General features: G+C 35.5%; 1 protein-coding gene across 1 annotated transcript in view; it reads right to left on the reverse strand.

The window, feature by feature from the left end:
* PCLO (piccolo presynaptic cytomatrix protein) overlaps positions 1-21,756 on the reverse strand; it is a 421,831-nt gene that overhangs the window by 88,601 nt on the left and 311,474 nt on the right. Inside the window, 4 exon segments of the mRNA XM_030307861.1 lie at positions 1,303-1,353; positions 7,322-7,536; positions 8,314-8,381; positions 8,934-9,042. Coding sequence (XP_030163721.1) covers positions 1,303-1,353; positions 7,322-7,536; positions 8,314-8,381; positions 8,934-9,042 — 443 coding nt within the window.

The following is a 21,756-nucleotide window of genomic DNA, read 5'->3' on the forward strand; positions in this document are numbered from 1 at the left end:
AAAAAAAAAGAAAAAGAAAAGAGGAAATAGCGAGACTGCAAGATGTGCAGCACAGAGGTGACCAGGCCCGCGCTGCTGGGTCTTGCCCAGCAAGGTGCCTGCATTCTGCACCTCTTTCCATGCCATTCTCACCCTCCACTTTTGCTTTCATCAGTGGGAGCCTAGATGATCACTGCATTGATTTCTTTGTCTTTGTGTCCTCTCTTTATAAGCTTTCCTTACACAGGCCATTGATGTATGAAATCTTACTATATCCCTTTTAATTAGTCTCCCTTATCCACATTTTACCGATCGCCCTACTGCAGTGGCTAACAAGAACCCCCAGCTTGTGTGCAAGGTTCTTTTTAATTTGGTTTCAACTTATCTGTACAGGAGCATTTCATTGCAGAAAAGCTGATGTCTGCCTTTTATTATTTCTGCCAGCAGAACCTTTCCTTGAAGCATTGCTTCTTCCAGGAACACACTCCCCCTTTCTCTGGGCTGATCCACAAATTAGTTCAAGTCTGTTATCCTTTGTGAAGTCTTTCATGAAAATCTCCTCTAGAATATGTTGGAGACGCAGCTAAGACTTACTGTGCTCTTCCCCTTGTCTAAAACTTACTATCTTCAAATATTCTTATTTTACATTGTGTCACTTTTTTCTACTTGATTTTTCTTATCTATCTAGGATTACTTTTTGGTATTATCGAAAGTACATTTTTTAAAACATTTTTGACGATGACCCACAGTGAGAAATATGGGTTACGATACAATACACACACAGAAACACACACGTATAGAACTAAAAAAGATAGTGATTTACACTATTTTTCTTCTGTTTTCCTAGTCAAAATCCCCTATGTTGATTTTACAGATTACAAATTGGTTATGACCCCTGGCATGAAAAACACTACTGTAGGAAAATTGTTCAGCAATTATATAACAATTGTTGGTAGGAGGAAGAAAAGAGGATAGCATTGGACTCATGAAACTCTTAAAGAGGAATCTTCACATTTCCAGAACAATCTGTCCTGTTTGAAACACATTCAACAAGTATAAACTGAGACATAAAACTTACTGATTCTGCTAAGGCATCATGCAGATTTCAAATTATAGAATTCCATACATATAATTAGATTTTATAAACTGTATATTGTACTAAGATATTGTTCTATAATATTGTATTCTTCCTGTATGTGTTACATGCACATATAAAACAGGAAAAGTTCTAACAGTGTTTGCGATTTCAATAGACCAGTGAGGGGAGAAGAAACAGCCGAAGAAGATAGTATAATGATGATTTTTAAAAAAAAATTCTCCTACCTGAATTTCCCCTGTAATTGGATGAGAGACAACCTTGGCTGCATCAGTAGGCTGCAATAATAAGAACATATATTAATGGATAAACCCCTCATAAAATTTACCATTTCAACTTCCTTGTGAAATTAATTTCTATTTGGTCGGAGCACACTGTCTGGAAAATGTATTTCATCCATTTGGCGGCTTCAGATTATGGTATCTACTTACACGTCACAACGTGTGTTTGATTTTACAGATACATAAATCTAGTTTTCATTTTGTTCAGCCTGTTTTGAAGTTATAATTTTATACCTGTAGGGCTGTATTTCCAATTACTCAATGAAATGAATACTTTGGCTTAAAGCACTCGATTTAAGTATTTTACAGGTTTTAGCGATCTTTCGCGAAACGACAAAGACACTGTTTCTAGACAGTGACCGCCTAGGAGCACAGACGTCACAGAAGCCCGTTCTTGCTGGCCTTCGATGGGTGTAAACCCCACTCTGCTCCCTTCTGGAGTGAAGCACCCAGGCAATCACTTCTTAATATTTCACATTCCTTAATTACAGTTCTACCCTATTCCAAGCAAGTTCTCACTTCCTTAAGAAGTTCCTTATGTCAGTAAAGCCTTAAAACAGTTAGGAATGTGATGTGATAAACTGGTTCAGAATGCTAACAAAAATGACTGATTGCTGACTTGTTATATTTCAATGCAGAATTTGTACAAAAGGAGAGATGATGTTCTGGACTCCAGGTCTACAACAGAATTTCAGGCAACATGGCATCAACACAGGGAGATACTTACTAAAACGGAGGCCAGCCTGCTACGCTCAAAGTAAAGCCCTGTCTGCCTACATGTACATAATATTGGCTTTGTTTTAATAATTAACCTGAAAAGGAAAGATCCATAATATTTAGGTGGATACGCTTGTTGTCACCTTTTCCTTTATATTTTTATCTTGGAAATGAGAGCAATCCAAAGAAGACAGCTATACTCCAGGTCTTGTGTTATGAAATAACTAAGGAATGAAAATGTAATCTTTGGTAAAATTACAGAGTTGAGGTTAAATTTTCTAGGCCATGTATCCTTTATTTAGTTCAGCTCATTATTAAGAATGTCCATTCGTTAGGGGCGCCTGGGTGGCTAGGTCTATTAAGCATCTGAGTCTTGATTTCAGTTCAGGTCATGGTCTCAGAGTTCATGGGTTTGAGCCCTGCATCGGGCTCTGTGCTGATAGGGCAGAGTCTGCTTGGCATTCTCTTTCTCTCTCTCTGCCCCTCCTCCCACTTGTTCTCGCTCTCTATTTCCCTCTCTCAAAAATAAAACATTAAAAAATGTCCATTCATTAATACTGAAACCATGTTCTGGCTGCAAAAGATAACCTACCAGTTAGTGACCAATTATATTTACTTAAAAATTATTTTACTGTTTAAATTTAAAGAAAAGCAAACTGAATCTAGAAAAAGAAGGACAAAGAAGTTTCTAGAACTATTTCTATCTTGATTAAAGACAGGGGTTTTCCTAAGATCAGTTTCCTTTGCATTCCAATGAGGAAAACTGGAGAATAACTGACATAAAAAGTAAAAACACAAGCCAAAAGCAAAACAAACAAACAAAAAAACCCTCACAGAACACAAAGCTAAGTGATACTGGTAACTTATTTGATTTCTTTTTGACAATTGTAGATCATTTGACATGTAATCATGCAATATCACTAAATTCAGGGTTGAGTAGAAACTTATGGACCATTTTTTAATTGTTCTGGGGTGTGGCAGTAAAATCAAAAGGGTGTGAAGGGATATTTTTTTTTTATTTACTTTTTTTTTATTCTTTTTTTTTTTATATATATATGAAATTTATTGACAAATTGGTTTCCAAGGGATATTTTAAATTATGGAAGGAAAGAGATCAGTATCTGTGGGATACGGAGCAAACTACCAGCTCCAGGTAGTGACATTTCTAGATTAGAGCTAGCTACTTTCCTTTAAAGGATGCCATATCTTTCTGAGGCTGTTTTTAATGATTACAGTGATTAAAAAATGTTCTTCATGGAAATCAGTGATACAAGTGTGGAACAGGCAATCACTTTGGTAGTGTGCAGTCTGATTTCACAGTTTGAATAGTTGTACAATGTCCATGAGCTGCACAATACCCTAAAGATGTGTAATGAAACAAATGCATTATTTTTATTTCATTTTATATATATTATTTTTTCCAATGGTTACTCAGATATTAGGACATAATACAAATAAGTATATAATAAATAAAACTGTTTTAGGTATATCTTTGGGCATAAGAGACCCATGAAAAAAACTAGTGAGATGTTAAGGGCGCTCTGACCAGTAAGGTTTGGGAGATCAATGACCTATTTCATAAGAACATTTAAAACTAATGAGTACTTTATTTTATTCATTTATTTTAATTTTTTTTAATGTTTACTTATTTTTGAGACAGAGAGAGACAGAGCATGAACAGGGGAGGGGCAGAGAGAGAGGGAGACACAGAATCAGAAGCAGGCTCCAGGCTCTGAGCTGTCAGCACAGAGCCTGACATGGGGCTCAAACCCATCGTCCACGAGATCATGACCTGAGCTGAAGTCGGACGCTCAACCACTGAGCCACCCAGGTGCCCCAAAACTAAGGAGTACTTAATTGAATCATTGTTTATAACATGACTTTCAAGAAAGCATTCAAACTTCAAAGATAAACTGAAGAAGGTTTGATTAAAATGTCAGACACAAAACAGCTTGAGGTGATAAAATAAAAATTTTGGAGATAAAAATTCATAGTGAAATAGCTTAAGCAAAATAACAATTTGATAAAGTCATATACATAGCTTATATAACAAACATATTTAAATAATTTAGATGCATATTTTACTTACATTTACTCAGAAGAAACCATTTAGAGCATTATTACCAATTAATAATTACTTATGAATAATCATTTAGAATATTTACTAGACGGTGTTCTAAATATCTAAGTATATAATTATGCCAACTATATTTAAATATTTAGTCTTAATACATTTCTTACACTAATATTTTATAATTTAATACCTAGTCTCATACCTAATGAAAACACAAAAAAGTTAAAACTATAATTCTGTAAATATTCTGAAGAATATATGACAAGTGCCAGTGATGACATAGTTCACAATATTTACTTATTTATTTTATTATTGTTCTGTGTAAGCCCCTCCACTATGTGCTTAAAAAGCATAAAAAAAAAAAAAAGAAGTGGTTTTTGGTTCTGAGGGAACTTGCAGCCTAATTGGGAGGATAAAATAAGAAAACTAGTAGCTACAATCAAGATACAAAATGCATACATAAAGATACATACATAAAGTATGGGGCACTTCGGAGGGAGGAGAAAAGGAAGAATGGATATCTTCTGATTTTAAGGCAGGATTGGAATATGGATAGATTTCATGGATGAAGGCTTCCTGTTGCTCTTATTTCATTGGACACTGAGGAGCTATCCAAAAAAATGTCTGTGGAAAGTAGGAATGAGCTGGCAACTCTAATATTACAGAGTATTTATTAGCAAGGCAATTGTAAAGACTGAACGTTATGCTTACTGTGATAATCTCCCAAGGAAAAGCCCTTTTAGACTGAGTAGGATAGGGTCCTAGGCACAGGTGAGGCTGTCAAGATTCTAGGTAGCAGGGATACATTTTAAACAGGTTAGTGACCCAATCAGGTCACTGTTGCCACAGATCAGCTGGAGGGTAGTTTGAGAATGAAGAGAGAACGGTGAGTGGAGTTGCAAGTAATGAGTGCAATAATGTGGAAAAAGAAATAATGCTTTGCTAAAGAAACTGGTGGGTCAGAGAAGGCAGAAAACTTACTAGAGACTTAATAGAAAATCAGAATTCTGAGGATAAGATCAATGACTAATCAGACATTGTGAATGAAGAGAAAATAAGAGAAAATGAAGGTCTCAAATTTTTACTTAATTTCCTGGGAGGATGGTGATGTCAGGTGCTGAAAAAAAAATTAGGATGAGAAACTTGTAGAACTATAATGTCCTCGGTGTGGAAACTTTGCAAGCCGACTTTCTCATTTCTTGTGTCCTACCTGGAGATACTGAGATAGGAATGAGAAATATCGGTCTGTAACTAAGAAGACAGGGAGCCTCCATGAGGTAATTCTTGAAAACTAACACCTAACTGTATGTGATAAATTATAATTGTGTTAAAATTTGTATTGAAATTGAATCTAACCATTCTTGAAATTGTTCTTTGTGAGGCCTGCTATATATGTATTTTGGGACACACCGTCCTGTGATGCAATGATTAAGATCATCCTACCTTTGTTGTTTCTTTCTGAATAAAAGGGATTTGGGGGGACATCTGCTGTGTTTTTATACTTGGTGAAACAAACTTTGTTTTCTGAAGTCCAGTCAGTTTACCCAAGCATAGCCTGTCCCTCCCAGGCATCTTACCAAGTAAAGAGAAATCTTCATTTATGTTTAAATAAAAGAAAACTTTGTCAAACATATTTTTTTTTATTTTTTATATATGAAATTTATTGACAAATTGGTTTCCATACAACACCCAGTGCTCATCCCAAAAGGTGCCCTCTTCAATACCCATCACCCACCCTCCCCTCCCTCCCACCCCCCATCAACCCTCAGTTTGTTCTCAGTTTTTAACAGTCTCTTATGCTTTGGCTCTCTCCCACTCTAACCTCTTTTTTTTTTTTTCCTTCCCCTTCCCCATGGGTTCCCGTTAAGTCTCTCAGGATCCACATAAGAGTGAAACCATATGGTATCTATCTTTCTCTGTATGGCTTATTTCACTTAGCATTACACTCTCCAGTTCCATCCACGTTGCTACAAAAGGCCATATTTCATTTTTTCTCATTGCCACGTAGTATTCCATTGTGTATATATACCACAATTTCTTTATCCATTCATCAGTTGATGGACATTTAGGCTCTTTCCATAATTTGGCTATTGTTGAGAGTGTTGCTATGAACATTGGGGTACAAGTGCCCCTATGCATCAGTACTCCTGTATCCCTTGGATAAATTCCTAGCAGTGCTATTGCTGGGTCATAGGGTAGGTCTATTTTTAATTTTCTGAGGAACCTCCACACTGCTTTCCAGAGCGGCTGCACCAATTTGCATTCCCACCAACAGTGCAAGAGGGTTCCCGTTTCTCCACATCCTCTCCAGCATCTATAGTCTCCTGATTTGTTCATTTTGGCCACTCTGACTGGCGTGAGTGTGATAAGAAATGGGCAGAAAACATGAATAGACACTTCTCTAAAGAAGACATCCAGATGGCCAACAGGCACATGAAAGATGCTCAGCGTCGCTCCTTATCAGGGAAATACAAATCAAAACCACACTCAGGTGTCAAACATATTTTTAACATAATAAGAATTTCTTCATTATGAATGAATCTATGAGGGAAAAGTTACAAACTGTCTACATTTTCATCCACTTTTCTAAGGTTCAAAACATGAATTCTATGTTTTTTTTTTAATTCACTAGTATCTTGGAAATTATAATGTTAGAAACATTATTACAAATGAAGACTTGCAAAAAGGGAAAATTATTAGTAAGGAAATAGGGATACAATTCAAAATGGCCAATTCTATATTACTGGTTTTGTTTATTTCTTATTGTCCTAAATTCTCTTTATCTCTGTGTCCTTTTTACCTTTTATTTAGATTATCAAACCCAATTTAATGTGTAACTTATTTCCAAAAAGATGCAAAGCTAATGTTTCATACACAAAGAGGCTCAAATTGATGCAACCACTATACAGAAAAAGAACCAGGAAATAGGGAGCATTAGACACACTTTTCAAGTTCCTCATAATAATAACTGCTAAAATATTTTAAGAAATATAAAAACACATCATCTTCATGAACATTTTGCTTGGTCATATATTCAGAAATGGCAATTTTTTGAACCAAGAGATCATTAGGAAATGAAAAATCACAAGAAAACGATATCGTCTTTCCTTTGTCCTCGTCTGAATAAGGAGCTAGAAAACAAGTAACTTAGAGGTCATACTGAACAATTCTCACCTTGCTGCTGCCGTGTTTCTTTTTGCTCACTGAGGGTGACCCCGGTTGCCCAGGGCTGGGGACGGAACTGGATCCTGCTGATGTTGGCCCTGAATGAACGTGAGATCCTTTCTCAACAACGGACGACAGAACCAGTGGTGACTGCTGTAATGAGACCTTCTGGAGCTCTGCTGCCAACTGCTTAGGATCAACCCCTGGGGATTTTGCTTTCTCCACTACAACAAAAAGAAATGGCTATGTATTTCTCAGGTTCATAGGCACTTAACACCATGGAACTTACTTGGGTTCTAGGTGACAAGGTAACGTACATTCACAGATGTATGAAAATTTCTACAAGCCACGGTCTGTTCTTTAGTGCAGTAACCCAGACTCTTAAAATGCTAGCTGCAGCATAGAAAATTTTCAATAAATATTTGTTAAACGAAGAAACAAGTGATCATGCTACAATTAATGAAACAAGTGTTCATGCTACAGCTGATCAACATTTATAAGACTATAGTTGTTTGCTAATAGAGTTAAATCTATTTCATCATGTACTTATGAAATTAAATGTTGATTTTTTTTTATTCACCATTAACAGCAATCAAAAGGTTCAAGAATAAGTGCCCCATAATCCTAGGCTAAAAGGAATCGAGTATTGTCTAAAAATAACCTAAAACTGCAAATAAATGGCTCCGTGGATTCCTTTGAAGGGATGAATTTATTTTTAAAGAATTCAAAATGTGAACTCACATAGCCAGAATTCTGTATGAATTTCTTTAATGGGTCTAATACACAAATACGTGTTTCCCTAGAAGGCTAAAAACGTAGCTGCAATGCTTTGGTTTTGTTTACAATTACATAAATAAACATTGATTAGCCTAGAAGTACATTTTTGCCTACGCAGTATCTATGCTCACATCCTCATCTAGAGCTACACCTGCCTCTACAACGATGTTTCCATTTACATCGACGCCTTTACCCACAGTTGAAAGCAGATTACTTTCACCTACCAGCTTTCGGTGGCTCATGAAGCTCCAGGTGCTGAGGATTTTCAGAGTCTGATAGCATATTGAGGTCCCTAAAAATTAAAACAAAGAAATTGAGAAAGAAGTTGAGGAAACCTGAGACAAAAGTCCCTCTTTTCCAACTACCCTGAGTTTTGTTTTTTTTTTTTTTAGTAGGTAAATGAGAAGTGGTTAATGATATAAAGCAATTTCCAAGCATGCTCACCCTTCTAACCAAATATATACTTGCAATGCTGTTAAAAGTCAGCTGATAAAAATGATTATTTAAGGTGAAATCTTTATGGATTAAACATAAGCTCATTTTGAAATACTATACACACACAGGAAACCTAAATGGGTTTAGGCTTTCGTTTAAATGAAGCATGTTTCAATAAAAGCATGAAAGGGGACAGCTACTGACAATATCAGAAACAAAATCAGCTGAATTCTTACTATGCTTTAGATTTTGATTCTGAACACAAGAAATCTATAAAAACTTGTATTCACTTTATGTTCTAATTACTGAAAATCTTGCTGACTGGCAAAGGTTCCACCTTAACAATTTTAAATTAAAAGAGCCATGAATAGCCAAAAAAATGGAAACAAAAAGATGGGGAAAAACTCACAGTCTTACACATATTTCTGCTTCCCCACTTTGCTGACCAATGATACTCTGCACTTCTTCATATGTTTTAGAACTTAAAGGAATTCCATTCCATTCCAACACTTGCATCCCTAAAAAGACAAATTCAAGTATAAAAAAAAAATGTGTCGTATTTCTAGTCTGGGTCCACAGGGCAGAGAAGACACACAGGGCTCTGCATTTAAAAACCAACTCAGCACACCATTTCAGAGACCATCAGTTCAAAGTTCTTTGAACAGTAATACCACAACCGCATGTAGTTTGATTTCATCATTTACCAGAACACATTAGACCTGTGTAACATAACATGCAAAATGTTGCGTCTGAAATCTATTAAACATTACCAAACACATGCATTATGTTCACACTGCTTTCAGAAAGAAAACATCATTGAATATATATTGCTCAGGCCAATCTTGTGTAGGAAAAAAAAAAAAAAAACATCACAAGCAGCAATATAATTTCTCCATGGGGAACAAGTATCTAGAAGAGTATAAACTTCCATATTCCATCATGGAATGGGTGGGAGAGGGGAAAAAAAGTGATTAGTAGTTTGTTTTGAGGCTCTCCTTGAGAAATTTGTACTGCTTCAAGTTTGCTCAGATAATACAGATTTCCGCGGGGTATGTTTTTCTTTTTCTTCACTGCATGTAAGGTGTTCCTGAGTACAATCGGCAGGCATGTTACAGACAAACCGGCTTCATGGGTGGGGGAGGGGGAGGGGGACGGGGGAAGCGGGAGGAGGGGTGTGGCCTGTGTAGAAGCACACGGCCCTGTGCTCAGAAGGGCCCACGCTTGATTTAATGCTTCGCTGTTGTCATTTCGAAACTCTTAATAACGTTTCAAGAAAGAGCTCTGCGTTTTCTTTTTGCACTGGATCGCATCGATTATGTTGCTGGACTAATTACAGGGCATTTCGTGTTTCCTATCTAGAAAGATAATTTTCGCTTAAAAAAAGTAGTAACATCATACTTCAACATTTTAAATTCCATGTCTTTCATCTATTTTATATGAGCTGTCAAAATAATCTAGGGGGGCATATTTGGCAAGAATCACCTGGCTCTACTACGTAGCTATGGGAAATGGATATAAATTAGATGAGACTATCCAAAGTCATAGTGCCCCCAAATTTGTGAATGCTACCAGCTTTACCTAAGAAAATATCGTCTGCCCTAACTAGGCTTTATTTAAATAAACAGAAATACTTGTTGAATAATTAGGTTTTCAATGAGCTTCAGAGAGGTCTATGTGAAAGTCCCTACTGCTCACCAGTGCCTTCCGTGGAAAATTCCAAACAGAGCATAATTAAGTCTTCAAAAGTTTTAATGATTTTGATATACATTGGAAAGCATATTGCCAGTTGTAAACAAGTAAGGGAAATACTTTTACTACAGTGAAACGGCAAAATAAGTCCATAAAAACGTCCACAATAACACAACAAAAATGGCTTTTCTATAACTTACTCCAAAGAAGACTTTACCTTCAGACGGGCCTTAGGTTTTAATTCAATAATCCCAGGCTGTTGTACATATAAAATGAGAAAATTACAGAAAAGACAATGATGATACCACTAAAGAAAAATTTAGCACAGCAAAAGGAAGAGCACACTGAAAAACCCACTCTTCTAAAAGTCATGATAAAGAGTATATTTATGTAGAGACCATCTTGAATTGAAACAAATTATAGTGTTATAATTGCATTGTCACTTTTCGGCAAGAGAAGATTCTATGAAAAGAAGTAGCTGTTTAATCTTCATGCCTCTTCTCTTGATTAATTTGCTCATTTTTCACCTCTCAAAACAAAGGGGCAAATTTACAAAGCATGATTATCCAATGAAATTTAAAATGCTTCTAGTATTAAAACAGGAAAGCTAGTTAGGGTCGTTAATACAATTGCTGAGAAAAATATACAGATAAAAATATACAGATAACTGGAAATCTGGCCTATAATATACACATGAGGTCATAAGCTACACGATCTGTTCTGTTCCCGTGGTATACCAGCTGAACTTCTTTTCTCTTCATTCAGTTTCCCATCAGAGCTGGTGCAGGACTGCGTTTCAAAAGATTTTGCCAGCACTTTAAACTTTTTATTCTTGGTTCCAATGGTGAGCATCAGATGCTACAGGGAATGCCATCATTTAGTAATACCTTCCTTATCCATTGCCTCTCCAACTCTCTAAAATCCTACAAGAACCATACTAAAATAACCATGTGAATATAACCAATCACTCCTTATTAATTCATAACAAGGTTCTAATAGTTGTGAGAATTGAGTATGGTATGATTTCAAATACAATGTTCTGGAAAGTGTTAAATGAAGAATCCTACAAACTATTTTAAAATGCAGGTAAAAATTTGTTGAATATGACCAGGCTATACGGAGGTTCACTAAAGTAGTATTTTATCACTTAATTGACTTGAATGGAAGCATAGCCAATCTTTAAAAAAAAAAAAAATTACATTTTATTTATTTTTGATAGAGAGACAGAGCACAAGTGGGGGAGGGGCAGACACACACACACACACACACACACACACACACACACACACAGAATCTGAAGCAGGCTCCAGGCTCTGAGCTGTCAGCACAGAGCCCGACGCGGGGCTCGAACTCACAAACCGCGAGATCATGACCTGAGCTGAAGTCGGACGCTCAGCCGACTGAGACACCCAGGCGCCCCAAAGCATAGCCAATCTTAAGAAAACTTTTTATTGACTTTGTTTTAGAAATAATTCCTGGAAGACAGTGTATATATGAATGGTTATATCTATTATTTAGCATTATGAGTATTTATGTTTTCTTTATTTTAAATTATATCAACATGTATGTTAATGAACTGTTCAACTTTTAGACTGTCCAGGTGATGTTTCGATTATATCCCTAGAAAGTACTTATACTAATAAATCTTAACAGGAAAACTAAGATAATTTGAATTTTTATTAAATGTGCAATAGTTCATGACAGAATTTGCTGCTCAAAATCTTACACTAAACATGTTATTAAAAACAAAAAAAAGATAATACATTTAAAAAAAATTAAAAATTAAAGAAAATCAATCAACATAAAACTTTCTCAACTATGTGTTTTTATAACTTCTGGGATTACTTAACTTTATATGCTCCTAAAACTATTATATACTATTCTTTGTAGTATAGGATTTCATGTATGTTATTTCTGTCCATATTTAATATTTAACATTACATCACAAACATCTTATGGATTAAATTTATTGAGTTAACAGTTGAAATCTCAGAGGTATATCCAAATGTGTATCACACAAAACCCGATGACTTTTTTTCCCCAACTATTTTTTTTAGCACTTAGCATGCAGCAGGCACTCCACAGTCACTTATGTGATGATTACCACCTTATAGCTAATATTTGATGTTGCCATAAAAATTCATAAAGATGATACTCTACTAGAAAGACAACAGAAATATCTTGGCAGTTAGTAAAATTAAGATAATTCACAGAGAAAGAATTTTATTTTATTTTTGAATATATGAAATTTATTGTCAAATTGGTTTCCATACAACACCCAGTGCTCATCCCAACAGGTGCCCTCCTCAATACCCATCACCCATCCTCCCCTCCCTCCCACCCCCCCATTAACCCTCAGTTTGTTCTCAGTTTTTAAGAGTACAGAGAAAGAATTTTAAAAGTGTCATAAGTATATACAAAATAGACCCCAGACTCATCAGTGATTAGAAAGTACGAATTAAAGCAATGATGAGGTACTACTTAGCTCTCATCACATTGCAAAAAGTTTAAAATCCAGAAAATGCCATGTGTTGACCAAGATGTAGGATTAGGGGACCCTGACTCCAAGGGAGATTATACTTGCTGGATGCTTGTTCAGCTTCACCCTCATTCTACATCAGATGAAAAGAAAACAACTGCGTGATTACAATGTACAAACATGTAATTATTTTAATGGGAATGGATAAGTGCATCCCTCTGGAGGGCAATGTGGCAGAACATCATTAAATTATACACATGTACACTCTGTGACCCAGAAATCTTCTTGTGTGTCTATTTGTAGGAGGGGGCAGTATCAGGAGAAATGGACAATGAGAGCACAGTAAATGCTCAAGATGGAAACCCTTGGCAGAGGGTGCAGGAAAAAGGCCGTAACAGGCATTAACACCGAAAGGTGGATCCATCTTAAAGCCATTTGCCAAGTAAAAGCAAGTGAGAAACACGATCTGGTTTATAGGGCAATGATGCTTTATTTACATTAAAATGACATTTGTACCAATTAACATTATATATTTTACAAAGATATCAGAAGTATCAGAAATTATAATAGTTGCTCGTGAACAGAAGAAGGGAATGGAAAAAGAAAATGAGATGAAAGAAAATGAATGAGTTAATAAATGAACAAACACAAAACCACACACACACTCATATACGGGACACTTACATGAACCAGTGAGGCCGGTGTGCTATGGAATGAGAATTAATACCACTGGGGTAACAGAACAGAACAAAATAAAACCAAAACCTAATTTAAAACTACATGTATATGATAAATTAATCAAAATTGATTGCTTTGTACATTTTCTCCACTGATATTATTAACCATGACTATAGATTAATTTCTTAAATCTGAACATTTGCTCTCAAAAATCCTTTATAAACTAGCAACAGCAGCAAAAACTCAGCTGAAATGTTTGTTGGCCCTGGCTTTCTAAATGGTAAACAAATCCTGCAAGTTGAGCTCCCGGGGTCCTATATATTGTCCACATCAGCTATACTAATTATTCATTCATCTTCAAGTTAGGCAGTATTAATACACAGAAACAGAGATACAGAGAAATAAATAGATAGATGTATTTTATTCTTTTATAAAGTTACTTTTTAAATATTTTACAACTTTAACCACTTTATACATTAACATGAAGGGAAAGAAAGAAAAAAAAAAGGTGGAAGAGAGGAAACTCAGGAAGGAAAAATAGAGTAGATGAAGGGTTTCTTTGGTAAAGAGAAAAAAGGGAAAAAATAGTATTTGAATGGAGTTCTGCTTATTTACAGAACAAAGGACACTGTCTCCACTATGATAAGACATTAAAAACCCAGATGTATTTTCCTGTGAAAAGTCATCTACATTCATAAATCTTCAGGTTAAAAAGTATCTTCTTGAATAGCTAATCTCATAATAATGTTGCCATTTTTGTCATTGACAAAACTCTTGTAACACATGGTTTCATCATAACTTAAAAGAGAGCCTCAGTACATAAAATGTATAAACATGGGGCTACTTTCATGGAAGCAATCTCTATCTGCCTGTTTTACCCCTCCTCACTCTCCAGTCCCCATTCTAGAAGTATCCTTCGATGCTTGTAGGGACCTTGTTTCTCTGGTCTACCTGAATGAGTTGAGTTTAAAATGACCTCGTGGCTTGAAGAAGGCTTTGCGACAATTTCCATTAATGAGGACATTGCTACATTAAAAGAAAGAGCTACATTAAAAGAAACATGATCTGAATCTTATTTTATTGAGAATGTAATCTGAGTTTCTAAAAAAGACTACAATAAAATTTTGCATTTTTAAAAAGTCATAATTTAATAATGCTTTCAAATGCAACAAAGTGTGTGTGTTTGATACTTAGCATGAACAAATTAAAATCTTCCCATGTTTTAATATGTATTATTCTCAGAAACAATGTGTTTTGTAAACACATCAAAAATGTGTTTTGTAAACCAACATGTTGCTGGTAGTTGACCATTGATATCTTCTGTTCTCCATAATCAAATTTGGAAATCTCCAAACACAATACGAAGGCTGTGACCTTCAGCAAACTGGTTAATTCGCCATATTGGCTTCCTTCAGGGAGATTATATTGCTAGATCACTGTTTTAATTTACTCATACTCTATGAAGGGGAAAATACTTTGTGGCACAATGAAAAACAAATGAACAACAACAACAACAAAACCCCTGCTTGTTTACAATTTATGAAAATGTAATTTTTGAGCTGGAGCTTTATATGAAGATTTTTCTTTTTTTTTTTTTTTTTTTAACGTTTATTTATTTTTGGGACAGAGAGAGACAGAGCATGAACGGGGGAGGGGTAGAGAGAGAGGGAGACACAGAATCGGAAACAGGCTCCAGGCTCTGAGCCATCAGCCCAGAGCCCGACGCGGGGCTCGAACTCACGGACCGCGAGATCGTGACCTGGCTGAAGTCGGACGCTTAGCCGACTGCGCCACCCAGGCGCCCCAAGATTTTTCTTTTAAAGATTTTTTTCTGTCAGCGCAGAACCCCACTCTGGTGCTGGATCTCACGAAACATAAGATCATGACCTGAGCTGAAACCAAAAGTTGGACACTTAACTGACTGAGCTGCCCAGGCACCCCTGTATGTGGAGATTTTAACAAACATTTTGGATCCTGAAATTTCCACATTGTTTTTCATTATTTGTCCTTATTTACAACTTTTCCCTCTATATACGTTAAGACTTTAAAGCACAGCAATCATGTCATCTAATTTTTCTCTTCTGCATTCCCCACATTTCCTCTCACTGCCCATTGTGGCTGTTCTCAGTTTCTTTAAAAAAATTTTTTTAACATTTATTTATTTTTTGAGAGACAGAGCATGAGCAGAGGAGGGGCAGAGAGAGAGAGGGAGTCACAGAATCCACAGCAGGCTCTAAGCTCTGAGCTGTCAGCACAGAGCCTGATGCGGGGCTCGAACTCATGAGCCGCGAGATCATGACCTGAGCTGAAGTTGAACGCTTAACTGACTGAGCCACCCAGGCACCCAGTTCTGTTTCTTTAGGCTGGTGTTGGCTCCCTAGGGCCCCCATGGCATTACCCTATCTAGTTTGTCTTCTCTGGGCATTTGCTACCTTTGGTTCTGGATTGGTTAACTCAGGGGTTGGAACATTCAATTTGTAGTCTGAACCTAATTTTTGGTTTAAACTTACATGCCAAACAACGTACCTAGAGCTAACACCATTCAAACTCAAAGCTGTTTTCAATCTAAAATACCAAAAATTTAACTCTAATAAACTATACATTTTAAAAAATGTGATAGATCACAATTTCCTCTCTTCACGGTATAGAGATAATAGAATTAAACTCATTAGAATATTTAATGTAAATTTTATAAATACACATTCTTCCAAATTTTAGTAGTATTAAACATACATATATAGGAGGTTTGGGGTAACTTCTAATATTTTGCTTTAAACTATTGTAGATTTTATATTGCGTTAACAACAAGCCCAACATAAATGAAGCAGATTGGGAAGCAAAAGTAGATGCTATGATAATACTATTTATAGGAGTTTTTTGGCTAATGTTATATAGCTTAGCTATATTTTTAAATAGCTCATAATTAAAGAAGTTGAATTATCTTATTTAAAACTGTCATTAATTTGGAGTATGGTCAAGCAATTCGTTTTCCATGTTTCTTCTGTCATTCACATTTTTTATGAATAATAAGCAATTAAAATAAGCAAAATATGTCTTGAATATATAAGTTCTTGAATGAAATTAATTTTCAAAATAAAAAATCCTCATAACAGTGTAAACAGAAGAAAACATCTAAGAAACATCAAAGACTACAGTTAAACTGTCTGGGCTTACCCACTCTCGTTTTCTAGGCTGAGTACCTCGAGTTATTTAAAATCCATGGCTTCTACAATCACAGATCTAAAACAGATTTAGTGTCAATCATAAAAAAAAATAATAATTACGAAGTAGATTATCACATAATTTGCCATATTAATGGTCAACAATAAAAAGGTCACTGGAAAAGAATCACACAGATAAACAGTGTTGTAAGCAGGTCACAACTATTTTATAGACTCAACGTTATAAAGCAAGCAATATCCTTGTGGATGAGCTAGTTTTTGTCTCTTACAGAATACATTAGAATTCGGTGAAACATGAGGTGGCGTGGCTTTTCTAATATTACAGTTAGTTGACGGTAGTGCAGAAGTATGACTTCCGTCTATCTCTTAGGTGAATGCTAGTATCAGCAATTAGAAGATCTAATTCGGTTTACGCCAACTAAACCTATCTCATAGCCCACTAAATATAAATGGTGTTCAAATATGTAAAACCTAGCACAAAGAACACATATTATTTATAATGCCTTTTTCATTATAATAAAAAGATAATTTAAACATGGTTTTAATTATGTATATGACAATGTTATTTGAAGAGTTGGATGTGCAGAAAATGAAGACATTGTTGAACAAAGTTTTTGTAGAATACACCATTTATGGTGGATAAACAATATCAACTTGGAACGAACAAAAGGCTGACCGACTCATCTCTTTTCTCCACTCCACTCCCAGAAAATAAGCCAATATCACACTTAAAGGAGCACACTGATGAGAAATTATTTGAACACTACCAGAAGGGAAAAGAATGGGAAGGTTTACCCAACGTCACTAATTATCAGGGAAATTCAAATCAAAACCACAATGTGGTATCATCTCACACCTGTTAGAATGGACATTATTAAAGAAAGAAAAGAAAGAAAGGAAGAAAGAAAGAAGGAGAGAAAGAAAGAAAAGAAGGAAGAAAGAAAAAAAGTAAGTGTTGGTAAAGGGATGGAGAAATTAGAATCCTTGTACTCTGTTGGTTGGAAAACAAAATGGTGCAGGCATTATGAAAAACAGTATGATGTTTTCTAAAAATTAAAAATAGAATAATGCATGATCTAGCCATTCCCATTTCTTGGTATTTATTCAAAATAATTAATAACAGGATCTCAAAGAGATAATAGCACTCCCACACTCATTATAGTTGCATACACAACAGTCAAAATGTAGAAATAACCTAAATATCCATTGACATAAACGGCTATTCAGCCTTTAAAAAGGAAGAAATCCTACAGTATGACACACCATGGGTGAACCATGATGACATTATGCTAAGAGAAATAAATAATCCAGTCACAGAAGGACAAATACTGCAGGATTCCATTTACATGAGAAATCTAAAACAGTCAAACTCATAAAAGCGAAGAGTTAGAATGGCGGTTGCCAGGGTTTAGGGGAGGGAGAAACGGGGTGTCTCTTGTATAAAATTTCAGTTATGGAAGACAAGTTTTAGATATCTGATAAGCAATACTGTGCCTGTAGATAAAAATACTACAGTGTACAAGTGAAAATCTGTGAAGAGGGTAGATCTCATGTTAAGATTAATAATCACATTTTTTTTTAAATGGTAAAAAAAAAAAAAAAAAAGAATGTTGGATGGGTAAAAGAAATGGGGATAGAAAGTCAGTTCTAAACAGGAGATGCCCCCAACAATTGTGGTTGGAGTTTGTAAAGGTACTATGCTTGCTCAAATTGTTCAGGGAAGATGGCATTACCTCAAAGAAAAAAATTTGTGTAGTACCCTTAGCAAAGTCGACCTTGAATTCAGTGGCTCAACCTAGGAGAACTACTCTCAGGAAGACTTCGTAACAGTTAAAGGAGCCACTCACTGTCAACGAAGTGTGCTGGGTCAGATAACTGCTCTCTCCGTGATGTGGATCAATGTACAGGGGGCCAATCCCCCAGTGTTCTGAATATATAACATCCTCATCGGGATTTTTCCAGGGCTTGTGAGGCAGGAAATATCAAATAATGATAATAATAAGGGAAGACTGGAACTGATCACATTTGATTTACGGGAAAAAGTAATGTGCTTCTCGCACTCCAGTATGGCTTTGCAAATTCATGCCTTTTAAATAGAGTTAAGGTAAAGAGGAATATAATTAACCATGATTTGTGGTCTAATGTGAAGAAGGTTATCATCACAGGATTCTGTTTCAAATCACTCTAACCATCATTAAAATAATCTAGTATTGCAGTCCAAAATGTATTGGAAGGATTGGTACAGATGCCAGTTACTACACGGCTACAATTTATGGTGTTTAGAAGTAGATGTATTATTTGAAACTGACTAAAACAGAATGTGGCTGAACAAGGTAGGAAAAGGGGATGGGTAGATTAGTAAATTTGAATGGTCCCAAGAAAATCATGTAACATGTGGAGCTATCCGATGAAAGAAAGGTATGTGATGTCATCATCTCATTTAAAGTAGATTGAAATTCATAATATTATAAACTTTTCTTAATTTCCCAATTCATTCTGTTAAAACACCCAGAGTGGATGTTTTCTAGTGACTCTCTAATTCAGTGGTATTACAGATTAATACCATCAAACCTGAAAAATACCATGACCACTTAACAGTAACAGACTAATCCAAAATGCACTCACGATTATATAGATACACAGTTAATTGAATGGACATAGGAAGTTAGGCTAAATGATGCAGTTGTGCATGAGAAATACTTGCCTTTTTAAAAAAAAAATTTAACATTTATTTATTTTCAAGAGACAGAGCACAAGTGAGGGAGGGGCAGAGAGAGGAGGAGACCCAGAATCTGAAGCAGGCTCCAGGCTCTGAGGTGTCAGCACAGAGCCCAACATGGGGCTCGGGCTCACAAACCATAAGATCATGACCTGAGCTGAAGTCAGACGCTTAACTGTCTGAGCCACCCACACACCCCAGAGAAGTGCTTGCCTTAATTGTTACTTGAAGTGTCTCTAGTGAACTATTAAGGATATTAACTTTAATTATGTTCTTAACCTTTTTTAATATTCATATATTCTGTACTTTCTTTTTCTGAATGTTATTTAAAGGTATCCCACTACTTATGCATTTTAACCTAAAATATCATCACTTTATTCTTGTTAAGTGTTTCCTAATAAATACAGGAACTATCTGGACCAGTGACAATATCATCCTCCTCCTCCTCATCTTCACTGAGAATACATATATAAGGACAAAATAAATTCCATTTCAAATTATTATTTGACAGAATGCACAGAACAGTGCAGTGATCACTGCAGTGATCAGTGAATTGCAACTTCAAATCAGATAAAAAAAATAACTCTGGAAAGGAAAATTCTAAAAAGAAATCTCTCAATCAAAATTTAAAAACAAAAGTAAATGCAAATATACTTATTCTATAGTATAAGAAAAAAGTATTTCTTTTGACAAAGAAGTAGGGAGTTTTTATCATAACCTAACTACTCATCGCTTGAAATATTGCAACATGGTCAACTGCTGTGCACAAAAAAGTTAACTAAGTTTTTGTATTTTGCTTGTTTTTGAGCCAAAGATACTATATCATTATTATGAATGGTATAATCAAAATTAAAATGGTGTACTTTTAATGTATAAATTCTTTCATCATTTGAGAAGCCAAAGGATAGAAATAAAGAAGCCATTTCAAACAAAAAAGAATCAATAACCATCTTATCATCCATCCTGAGAGAATCTTAAAGAAATACAATGAATTAGGTGTTACTTCATAAGAAGTGCAAATATCCTAATTTTTATGTCTCAAAGAAAAATTAGCAAATAATTTACATTGGCTTGATGGGTGTTCGATAAATAACAGATGTCATTAGATGATAAAATTTCATTCCAAAAGTTATCAATTACTTTTAATATGTAAAATGAAATCTCAATAGATATATAGTTTTATATAACATATTACAATAATTGATTTTTCCACTGAAAAATGAGAATTGCCTAAGAAGACAACAGTTTAACAGCAGTATTTTCCAACTGATGTAAAACAAAACTCAACTATTTTCTCTCCAGCTAACATTCATGTAGAGAAATTAGTTCCCCTATTTCATAAGCAAACATGATTACAACCATAAAAAACCAATGGCAATCTATCCTATATGAATTACAAAGGACATTCATACATACACCAGCTAATTATAAAAAGTCATTTTTTTTTTAAAGTTTACTTATTTTGAGAGAGAGAGAGACAGCACAAGCAGGGGAGGGGCAGGGAGAGAGGGAGAGAGAGAGAATCCCAAGCAGGCTCCACAGTGTCTAAACAGAGCAGACATGGGGCTTGATCTCATGAACCATGAGATCATGACCTGAGCTGAAATCAAGAGTCAGACACTTAACCGACTAAGCCACCCAGGTGCCCCTAAGAAGTCCTTTTGCTTAAAAGAAATAAAATTAGATCCATTTCACTTGTGTTAATAGCATCAATATGAGACTTTTTTTTTTTTTAACAGTTATTTTGCCCACCTCTTCTCATTTTATCTTCACAGCATTCCAGTAAAACAGGTAGGGTAAATGTAACTATCCTTACTTTTACAAATGTGAAACCCCAGCTTTAGAAATCGTATTTAGTGACAGTTTCAAAAGCCAGGTCTCCTGATTCATCTTCTAAGTTCAGGAATACCTGCATCCCACATGATTCTTTGCTATTTAAGATACATAGAACCTAATAATGAAACCCTAAAAGTGTAAAATCAATATAAGTAAATGTATTTAATTATGATAAAACTAATTACATCAAGTTGACAGATGTTTAGTGTGTGTCACAGAGGGGAGTAGATTCTGAGTCACCAATGTCAATCACGATTTCTGACATGGTATCTCCCAGGGAGGAGCAGGACCATCACGGAAAGTAGACAAAACTCTGGCTCCAGGATTAGAGAATTCCAGTGGGGCTGGTGGGTGGGGAGCTGAGAGATGTGAGTTAAGGATGGACCAGCATGAGTTCCCATAGGTTGGGGTATGTTACCACAGGCCTGGTAGGTCACAGTGAACTTGGACTCAATGCGTTTGATAATGTAAGACATAAGAGGAAAGGCTTCAATAATAAAATTTGGAGAGGGTCTACGCCTTCCTTCCCCTGTGGCCCTCCCACTTTGGCAGGCTAGAGTCAGTCTCTTTCATGTTTTACTCTGTAGGACTGTTATGTAGGGATTTACGTTTTAAAAATATGGTGGAGTGACTTCTGGCTAACTAAATC

The sequence above is a fragment of the Lynx canadensis genome, chromosome A2 (assembly GCF_007474595.2).
Source record: "Lynx canadensis isolate LIC74 chromosome A2, mLynCan4.pri.v2, whole genome shotgun sequence".
NCBI lineage: Eukaryota > Metazoa > Chordata > Mammalia > Carnivora > Felidae > Lynx > Lynx canadensis.